The 10,945-nt window shown below is 44.0% G+C and overlaps 1 protein-coding gene across 1 annotated transcript; it reads left to right on the forward strand.

Annotated features, from left to right (window-relative positions):
* The first annotated feature begins 1,343 nt into the window (after positions 1 to 1,343).
* LOC106583588 (major intrinsically disordered Notch2-binding receptor 1) lies at positions 1,344 to 7,813 on the forward strand. The gene is made up of 3 exons (XM_014167952.2): positions 1,344 to 3,525; positions 5,072 to 5,305; positions 5,707 to 7,813. The coding sequence occupies exons 1-3, from the start codon at positions 1,393 to 1,395 to the stop codon at positions 5,899 to 5,901; spliced, it is 2,562 nt and encodes an 853-aa protein (XP_014023427.2). The 5' UTR covers positions 1,344 to 1,392; the 3' UTR covers positions 5,902 to 7,813.
* Positions 7,814 to 10,945: the final 3,132 nt, after the last annotated feature.

Genomic DNA, 10,945 nt, shown 5'->3' on the forward strand with positions numbered 1-10,945 from the left:
CAGTGCATTGGATCTTTCTTTCCAAAGGAATATTGTCCTTTTATTAATCTGCAGACAATATGCTACCTGAGGTCGTTTTGCGATTCTCAAAGCCAGTGCTGTTATTCTAACGGAGGTGCTGCTGTTGAAATTCAACTATTCTCTGCCCAGAGATAACAGGTAGGCTAGCTAAGTCTCCTACTTTGTGTAACTGTTATTTAAAACCTGACTGTTGATCAAATATTGTTTCTAAATAGGCTAGCCTACTTTAAAGGCTTTTCAACATTTTCAACAAGCACAAGTGAAGATTATTTCATGTTCTCATGGGATGCATTATTAATTGACACAGACTGGATTGACTCCATGACTGTTTTTGATTCTGCTCTCCCAATTGCTAAACTTTTAGTGCTTCTGAGATGACTTAAAAACGACTACATTTTCAAATTAATGTATGTCATATGTGCTATTATATTTGTTTATTAAGATGTCTTTTAAAACTATGCTATTTAAGTTTGGCTTTTCATTTAGCCTACATTTTTTTTCTGGTTCATTTCGAGTTAACTGGTGTACAGTATATTATAGGCTATGCAGCATCTCCTCGTCATATCATCTGGTCAGTTATTTTAAGGCTCAAATTAAGGTCACCTGCTGTAAAGTGTGACTCTCAGTGAGATAGATAATTTTACATCACTGACGTAAAACACCAGGGTCCACATATTTTTGGTTTGAATTAAATAAAATTGCAAGAGGGTGTATGCTTCATTAATTAGCTATAGATTGTGATTTCTTGTTATTTTGATACATGATAAATAATATTCTACTAATAAGTTCTTTAGGCTAGCTGTAACGGCTGTCATATAGAGGGGACCAAGGCGCAGCATGTTGAGTGCTCATAATTACTGTTTATTAAACTCAGAACACTAAAGAAAATAACAAAGAGAAAACGATCAGCCAACAGTTCTGTCAGGTACTGAAGACTACACAGAACACAACTAAACAGAATACAACTGCCCACCAACACAATAGAAAAAAACCCAACTTAAATATGATCTCCAATTAGAGACAACGCGAACCAGCTGCCTCTAATTGGAGATCATCCCAAAAAAACTCCAACATAGAAATAGAAAACTAGAACTAAACATAGAAATAGAAAACATAGAAAACCACCCAAAACACCCCCTGTCACGCCCTGACCTACTCTACTATAGAAAATTACATCTAACTAGGGTCAGGACGTGACACTAGCACACACTTTAAACTCCAGAGGTTTTACTCTGGCTCAGTGGTATTCAAGTGGTAATAAATTAGTGGTAATAAATGAGTGGTATTTATCCTATGAGTTATTTCCAACCACTTTGATTGTTCTCACATCTCCTGTTGATTTTATTGTTGATATGAAGGTGATATTGGCTCATGGCCAGCCTGCAACAGGAGTATCCCCTGGTCCTGCTGGGTATTCTGGAGGAGCTGTCCGCTATGCGCCACTGGCTCTCCTTCCAGGACCTGTGTCGAATGGTCAGCACCCGCTTCGACCTGCAGCACCTCACAGAGCTTAGGAGCCTGCTGTTCTCCGCAGCTTGCCGCGACCCCTGTTTCCCTGCCACCCTCTTCAGAGACAGGGTCACCCCCAAGGGACTGGGGACATCCCCAATAGGCGTGGCAGCTGACATCGTCACTATATTCAACCTCATTCAAATGACGGGTGGGGCTCCCGATGAGGCCCAGGCTGCTCAGCCAATAAAAGCAAAGCCCACCCCTCACATCGACCAATCCCCAGAGCCCTCTTTGCAAAGCTCTTTGCCCATCACTGACGAAGTGAGATTCTCCAGATGTGATAGGGTGCGCACACTTTCAGACTCTCAGACCATCTCAGGCCCCATCGACTCAAGCTTGCTCTGGCCCAAATCAAATTATTCGTTCCGCAAGCGCGCCAGTCTCCCTCCCGATCCCCTCTCTCTTGTCTCCTCATCCCCTCCGAGCCGTGCCAGGGCTGTGTCTTTCGACTGGCGCCACAACACCCCACTGTTCGCTAGCAGCGGCAGCATCCCAGGCATGCAGAGCATCTATCTCCCCCTGGAGACGGACAGCGAGTCCTCCAAGGATTCCCTGAGCGGAGACTCGGCACCCAGAGATCCCGGATCAGAGCCGGGATCAGAGCCGGGATCACAGGCGGGATCACAGCCGGGATCGGAGCGGCATTCCTGCGTGAAGAAGAGAGACATCTTCAAGAAGGACTTCCACAACCAGTCGCAACTTGTTCCCCAGGTGACCATCAGTACTGAGTCTCAGACTCCAAGAGGAGGAGTAGGCCGAAGAGGGAGGCAGGAACTTTTTTCCAACCGCAGCTTTGAACTGCTATCCAACCCGTATCCTTCCCCCACTGTTGGTCGGTCTTCGCCGGAGCGCCGGGCCAAGCATGAAAGCCTGGACGACCTCCAGGACTCCACGTACTTTGGCCCAGGGGATACTATTCAAGAATGGTCCCCCCTCCACCTCCAACCCCCTAGGGCCCAGAGGCCAGGGTGGGCCGACAAGAGCCTGAGTCTGGATGACAGGGTGGTGGGCTTAGCGGGGGTGGGTTTGGATGGCTCCGAGGGCTCTCTTCAGGTGAGACTCACTCCCAGCCCCACCACAAACAACATTGGTGGGGGGTTGTCCCCTCCAAAGGGATGGGAGGGGAACACCATTCCCGCACTTGGAGGAGGGGGGTTGACGGCCTGCACCAGGGGCACCCAGACCGACACCATGCCGGACCCCCGGCGCCTGCGGAGCCTGGTGCACGCCGACCGGCTGTCCTTCATGACCTCGATGGATGACCCTGACATGATGGGCGAGGATGACATCAGCGCCATCTTCCGCTTCCTGGACGACATGAGCATGTGCGGCTCCACGGGGGTCCTCCACCCCCACGACGTGGGCCCCTCGGCAGCCCAGGACACCCCAGAGGCACGGCGCGGCCGCCTGGGCCAGCTCCAGAAGCTCTTTCACTCCCTGGATGGCAGCGATGATGGTGGCCTCAAGGCCAGCGTATGTAAACTCCTCCTGAGAATGGGTCAGATCGAGCGACGCCTGGAGTCGCTGTCCGAGGTCAAGGCTGAGATCTCCCAAGTTCTCTCCTTCCTCCAGCGACTGGATGAGAAGATACAAGAGCAGGCCATTAGAGGGGGAGGAGGGAGTGGAGGTAGGTGGCTGGGACCGCCCAGCGGTGGTGGGTCTTCCCTGGGTAGCTTGAGCCATTCGCTCACTCCTGGGTCTGGTGGCTCCTCAGAACCCCAGCCCCTGTCTGTGTCTGGGCATTCGTTTGGCAGCCTGGACTGGAACCAGTGGGGCAGCAGCCAAGGGAAGACAGAGACAAACGGAGGTCTGAGCGAGACCGAAGGGGGGAAGAAAGGGGTGCTCTCTCGGCTGGCCTCCTCCAAGCCTGAGGAGAAAAGTGGCGTAGACTCCAAACGTCCGAGCGTCGTCTCCAACTCGTCTGCGCGGGATTGGACGGTGTCGTTCTCTAAAAGTAAAGATGGCAAGGCCCAGCCCGGGAAAAAACGGCAGGTGATGTACGACCTTCGCCAGTGCAACATTGTATGTCAGTGTGTGTTTGTGTGTGTGTTGGTATGCACGCATCAATTTGTTTGGAAATGTTTGGATTCGTTTGGGAGTAACTGAGTATGTGTGTGTTATTGAGTGTGATCATTTTGTTAAGTCGGGAGGTTAACTGTGTTTGCTGTAAAGCAGTCTCAGGGTCCAACCTGTTATCTGCTCTGTATTTTCGTGTGTTGGTGTTTGGGCCTAGCCTGGTAAAGGAGACTGGTTGCTATTTCTCACGTTTCATTTCACATTAAGTTATACAGAATGTGAGCTATTGTAAGATCAGTCAGGTTCAGTTGTGGAAAAAGTACTCAATTGTCATACTTGAGTAAAAGAGTAAAAGTAGAGATCCCTTAATAGAAAATGACTCAAGTAAAAGTGAGTCACCCAGTAAAATACTACTTCAGTAAAAGTCTAAAAGTATATGGTTTTAAATTGACTTAAAAAAGTAAAAAGTTAAAGTAAGTGCTAAAACAAAAATTCTGTATATTAAGCAAACCAGATGGCACAATTCTTGTTTTTTTTATTTACAGACAGCAATGGGCACACTCCAACACTCAGACATAATTTACAAACGCTGTATTACTAAGCCCGCCAGATAAGAGGCAGTAGGGATGACAATACATCATATTTATAGGTGTATCTATTGGACCATATTGTTGTCCTGCTTGAGCATTCGATATGTAACAAGTACTTCTGGGTGTCAGGGAAAATGTATGGAGTAAAAAGTACATATATTCTTTAGGAATGTAGTGGAGTAAAAGTAAAAGTAGCCAAAAATATAAATAGTAAAGTAAAGATACCCCAAAAAAACTACTTAATAGTATTTTATAACACTGGTCGGGTTTCACAAGGCTAGTTTGGACCTGTGTGTGTCAGAATAAGGAAATATAAGCTCTGTGGATTTTGGGGTTTTAGGCAGAGATGGGAAAAGACTAATACTCAAATCTAAAGCAGAACTTGAGTCAGACATGTAATTAGCTGGCCTGTTGGTCAGACTGTGGTTTAGGTGGTCAGTTGAATACATAGTCGATTAGTATAACCCATGGCTCTTTTACTTTCAATGCAGGGATGTCTTTCATCGTACACTCTTCGAAAAAAGGGTTCAGCTGTCCCCATAGGAGAACCCTTTTTGGTTCCAAGTAGAATCCTTTTGAGTTCCATGTAGAATCCTCTGTTCAAAGTGTTCTACATGGAGCCAAAAAGGGTTTTAACTGGAACCAAAAGGGTTCTAGCTGGAATCAATAAGGGTTCTTCAAATGGTTCTCCTATGGCGACAGCTGAACTCTTTTATGTTCTAAATAGCACTTTTTCTAAGACTGTAATCAGTAATTTTCAACTTAGGATAAGAAGGCAAGAGAAGGTCTGCTTGTGTGTATCCAGTTTGATCACGTTTATTCCAATATTACAACTTTTGTTTCTGCCTTTACATTTGCTCTATTGTTCTCTCTTCCTCCTTCTCATCCATTCGCATTCTCTCTTTCACATCTCTGACTCGCCCTCCATGCAGATGGACCAATCAAACAACTCCGCCCAGAGTCATAAGCTCCCCCCTCAGAAACACTCCCACCTGGTGGAGCCAGTGTTCAGTTCCTCTCTCTTGCGTCAGAAGGGTGGCGGGTTGACCAATCCTGGGTTGTCCTCTGGGCTGCCCTGTGACCCCAGATTGGCTGGGGGGAGAGGAGGAGCCCCGATCTGGACCGTGGAGGACAGAGAGGCCAGAATGTCCCCTCTGGAACTGCAGGTACATTAGGACCTTATTGGCCTTTTGGTGACACTTTCCTTTAATTAAACCACAGACCACATTTAAACTGCTTGCCGGCCGTATCTGGCCCATGGGCCCCCAGTTTTATTCAACAGACTGAAAACAGATGTTATTCAGTCAGGGTCATTATGAGATGATGCTTATAACTGCATCATAATGCATTCGGTAAAGTTTCACAGAGCTTTCTCCTAAAATGATATAAACCAGGATTAGTCATTGAATCTTTAGAAAACATATATTCAGAAAATGTATATTCACTGGGATTCAAATGGAACTCCCAGTGAATAAGACTGTTAACGAAGAAACTCGAACAGTTATCTATCTGACTGTCTAACATCTGGCTTGATAGAGTGGTGGCGACCTTATGTTTTGTCTCGTAGGCCCAGGAGTCTCTAAACCCCAATAATCTGGAGTTTTGGATGGAGGACATCTACACGCCAGGTTACGACACACTACTGAGGCGCAAAGAGGCTGACCAGCGCAGAGCCAAAGCCTGCAAGCTGGGGGCGCTCATCTTCACAGCCATTACAATAGTCCTTGTCATCGTCATCCCCATCGCCACAATGAGCTCCTGAGGCTCTGATTGGATATCAGACAGGAAACCACCAAACAAAGACTGACTTGATTGGTTGATTAGTGATGATGAGATGCAGGGATTCTGAAGTCTGAATGCAGTGTTTATCTTATATATATAACATTTTTTTTTCATATAACGATGTAGGGGACTAGTATGCCCTACATATACCATGCTTTTGCACCACTTCTCTCAGGAGAGAGTAATAACAAAAGACAAAGCTAAACTAATGCAAACTCTTTGTGAATCCCCATGTTATCACAGTCAGTTACGCCCTTGAGTGCTATTTTGGCCTTATCCTTTTGCCCGCAAACCCTACAGGGCTCATTTCTTTCAAGCACAACTGAAAAAATTCTCAATTGTAAAAAGCACAGCATTTGTGTGGGTCTACTGTCTGACTTTGAATGCCTTTGTTTCTCATTAAGCAGTATGGTGCAGTAAGTTATGTTGAATAAAACAACTTTTGTTTTCATAGTGGTTTTTCAAGAGTGTAAAATCTGGGATTTCCGCTATTTTCCGCTGGCTAAGGCAATGTATTTGTTTCATGAGATATGCCACCCCTGTTTGCAGGGCCGGACCTTGCTGTTCTGTGCCCTAGGCAAGACCAAAAAATGCCATCCCCCAAAACTAGAATAGTGCCAGTAAGCAAAATCACATTGAAAAGACATCTAAAATATGTATTTTCCAGACATAGAAGTTAGGTTCAATTTAGGTCTGAAGGAAAGGTGAAGATATGTATTTTCCATACGTTTAAAATACATATTTTCCAGGACGTTGAAAAGGCATATTTTCCGGACGTTGACAAATACATATTTTCCTGATGTTGAAGTAAGGTTTATTTTCGGTTCTACTGAAAGTTGAAAATACTTATTTTCCGGATGTTGAAAATACGTATTTTTAGGATATGTTATTTGTTAACATGACAGTACATTTGTTTTAGGTTATGCTATTTGATCGGAGAAACCTGAATGATGTTAAAAGTGTCTTAGGTTAGGCTATTTGACTGAAGAAACCTGCATGATGTAAAAAGTGTCCTTGTCAATAAATTGTCATATATTTTATCACCAGCCTGTAGGCTACAGAAAAGGCAACGTGCTCTTTCTACCATATCCAATATCTGCTACACAGGGGTGCAACTTTCACTGGGGACGGGGGGGACATGCCTCCCCCACATTCTGAAATTGCATTTTTGTTCCCCACAGTTTTACCATTGGAATGTGATATAAAACTAGGCAACGGTGTGCTTTAGGACCATGCGGATGCCTCCGAGCGGTCGGGTAGGCTGTTTGGAGTGTTTATTCGACTGGATAAAAACAATACAATAATTATAATTTTGGCCCCCCCACTTCTAAAACCAAAGTTGCGCCCCTGCTACTACATGATTTATGTTTTACATTGGTGGAGCACTGCAGCAATGCGTCTCTCCAACAGAACCCCGGAGAGGCATGCTGGGTATGGACAAGCAAAATATTTTGCGCCGCTGCCTTTGACAAAGTGGGCACTGCTTATCACAGAACGGTATCAATGTTCACCTAAAAAGCCCATATGCTACTGGTTGAAAGAAATTGCCATTGTTTTGGGGCCAGATTATGTGAGGCTTTATGTGTTGTTGTTGGAGGTGCATCTTGGTCAGTTAGCTCAGAAAATGCCGCCCTCATCAGTCTGCCGCCATAGGCGGACGTCCAATCCTGCCCAATGAGCGGGCCTGGACGTGCCTGTTTGTTTAGTTGTTGTTGATGTTTTGGTTCTTGGGGATATGGAAAAAGGATTCCTCTGCTGCCAGGAACCACTTTGTGAATAGGGGATTCACTGTGTAATCTAATTTGTGTGATACCACTCTACCATGTTACTGTATGTACACACACACGCACGCACATCACATTAATAAAATCAAGGCCTGTATAATACACACAGCCAAAGTTCCTATGACGTGATTGCCAGGGAACCTCACCCACCCACACACGCAGAATGTTGAGAGCATTGCTTCCTCTTAAGTGGATGTGTGTCGACGAAGTGGTCCCCTCGAGTCTAGTTGCAGATCCATTACCGTTGTTGTGTTGGAGCCACAGGAAAGCTGTTGTGCTCAGCACAACGCTGCCAGTCTGTGGGGATTCAGTAATAGTAATGACCTGAAACTTCTCCACACCCTTGGATCCCAAACGTATCAATGAGACCCATCTAAAGCTTTTGGGTCTTTTCCTGTGACCCACTAAATACAGACAAGCTAGATCCCGATTTTAAGGAACAACACAAAAGGGGTTTCCTGCAGTCAACCATCTTTGCTCATACCGGATGCACATCAAAAGCGTTATTAGGAGCCTTGTACACAACGCAGTTTTTGTTTTGCGTTAAACAATAGACTTGATGTTTTGTTACAACGAAAGGCAGAACACATTGCCCTTTCCTGCAGTAAAATGACCAAATTGCCTTCTAGAGCCCTCATGGTGGAATGTTATTAATATTTTCAGTGCTTAAAAATCTCTTAAGTATCTGACCCCTTTTTGTCAATTTTCGCCTAAAATGACATACCCAAATCTAACTGCCTGTAGCTCAGGACCTGAAGCAAGGATATGCAAATTCTTGATACCATTTGAAAGGAAACACTTTGAAGTTTGCGCAAATGTAAAATTAATGTAGGATAATATAACACATTAGATTTGGTAAAAGATAATACAAAGAAAAAAAAGATGCATCTTTTTAAAAATGTTTCCATCATCTTTGAAATTAAAGAGAAAGGCCACAATGTATTATTCCAGTTTAGGCGCCATTTAGATTTTGGCCATTAGATGGCAGCAGTGGACACGCAAAGTTTTAGACTGATCCAATGAACCATTGCATTTCTGTTCAAATTGTTGATTCAAGTCTGCCCAAAGGTGCCAAATTGGTTTATTGATACATTTTCAAGTTCATAACTGTGCATTCTCATCAAACAATAGCTTGGTATTCTTTCACTGTAATACTGTAAATTAGACAGTGCAGTTAGATTAACACAAATTTAAGCTTTCTGCCCATATCAGATATGTCTATGTCCTGGGAAATGTTCTTGTTACTTAGAACCTCATACTAATCACATTAGCTGCACGTTAGCTCAACGTCCTGAGGTTGGGACCGATCCTGTAGAGGTTAACTTGTAAATCGGGAGGTGCCAGAACAAAAAGTGAGCGTGAGAGATGGTTGAACTCGGGAGCTCTGAGGTCCTGGATCGCATGAGAAATAAAGCCATGCATGTATATCGTCACATTTATGTAGTGGCATTGAGCAGTAGAGTAGAGGCACTTACAGAAGTTGCACACAAGGGGAACATTGTTTAGTAGCCTAGGGTCTGGGAAAAATGTCCTTTTATAAATGCATTTCATGCAATTCTACGTAATTTTACATGACAGGAGGCTTTGGCAGAATATTTTTTCATACTGCACAAATGATCGAAATGACAGGCTACTTTGACACTAACAAACTGAGAATCTGAGATCAATAAAAATGACCTTGTTTTGAATACATCAATAGCCTAGGCCTAGGTGTGTGGAGACATATTGGCTACAATATGATAAGGAAACTATAGTCCTTAAAATGCTCTCCAGTTTCACTGACTCACCCAATGATGAGCAGCTCTCTCGCTGGTGATAGCCGATGCGCTGGTGCCAAAAGCCTATCTTACTCTTGTTTTACTTTGTACACCAATATTTGGAAGTTGATCAAATATTTTGGTAGCCTACAGCAGGCTCATGTCTATCAGAGCAGAGAAAGGGAGAGAGAGATCATATAAAGTGATTCTCATTCTAGTTCTGTGAGAGACTCATGCGTGCTTCTCACACAGCCACTGCCAGGCGTTGGTCTCAAACATGCTGTAGGTTACAATGTTGCGCAAACCATAAGCCCAGGTCAGCCCAACTCTTAGAATATCAGGCCCAGGCTGAAAATCTACTTTTTCACACTGTGCTTTTCAGGGGGAAGGAGAATTAACGAAGAGGCAACTCGAATGAACTTTGATCTATTTTAATAGAATTTATACATGCCATGAGGTACCGGATACAGATAGGTTCTGGAGAAAAACAGAGATGTGCCGACCCTGTTCTGGCAGGATCCAGCTCAAGATAAGCACTTTCACAATTAAAAACATTATTTTTTTAAATATCAGATTCTGTGTCAAACAGTTTTGTTATACATTATTTCAGTCTTCTGTGATGTATATAAAGTGTAATATTGGAATGCAAATTCAACATGGAATATATCTACAGAGGTTAACCGTTTGTCTGTTACCCTCAATATTGTTATTCCTGAGTCTGATAGTGACGCTGACAGAGGAGATGAAGGCTTTTTCTCCTGTACCCTCTTTACTGTAAAATACTTGATCCAGCCACACTGTGTTACAGGTAGTTTCATGTTTCACTCTAATCAGTTTAACTCATGTGTGAACACATGCTTGTAGGTGGCGGGAAGCCCTATTAGCATCATACGTGTGGATAGTATGCATTAGAGTTGCAGGATTGGTCTGTGTTAAAGTGCTACAGTGGATGGAGTATTGTGTGTACAAAGAATGCGTACAGATTTAAGTGATGTAGGGCAGAAGGAGTGGTGCGTTTTAATAGAAATCTGTTGGTAAAACTCTTCACTGGCATGATAGGTGGTGGCTTATTTCCCAAAATGCCTTCTCTGGGTTGTTTGGTAATGCAAAGTTATTCCATATTCTCTTTCCATATCACAGTCTTTGTAAGACGGATGCCAAGCTTCCTAGAGAGGAATCTCACTAACTTCTCTAGTCAGTCCAAGACAAAGTAGACTGATTTGAGAGGAGAGAGAGAGTTCCGGCAGTTAATTGATGCTTGATTGGTGGAATATTTGCCGAGCCACGGAAAGGGGCCTCTAGCTGTTGTATAAATAATAGATATAGACAAAGAGTCAGTATTTTTGACTGACAAGTCCAATGATCTCAAATCAAGACTAATGGATCTACAGTAGTGGAAGAGCAATGTGAAACACAAAGAAGACAATTATGAGTGAGCGACGAGCATAGCAGAGTTAATGCTCGTGGTGTGTGTACAGGTGTG

The sequence above is a fragment of the Salmo salar genome, chromosome ssa22, assembly GCF_905237065.1.
Source record: "Salmo salar chromosome ssa22, Ssal_v3.1, whole genome shotgun sequence".
NCBI classification, from domain to species: domain Eukaryota; kingdom Metazoa; phylum Chordata; class Actinopteri; order Salmoniformes; family Salmonidae; genus Salmo; species Salmo salar.

Bases quoted from the DNA above. Each gene is read 5' to 3' on its own strand.
- LOC106583588 (XM_014167952.2), top strand. From the start codon at position 1,393: ATGGCCAGCCTGCAACAGGAGTATCCCCTGGTCCTGCTGGGTATTCTG. The intron at 3,526-5,071 runs GTGATGTACGAC...CCCTCCATGCAG, and splicing joins AGCCCGGGAAAAAACGGCAG to ATGGACCAATCAAACAACTC. The intron at 5,306-5,706 runs GTACATTAGGAC...TTTGTCTCGTAG, and splicing joins TGTCCCCTCTGGAACTGCAG to GCCCAGGAGTCTCTAAACCC.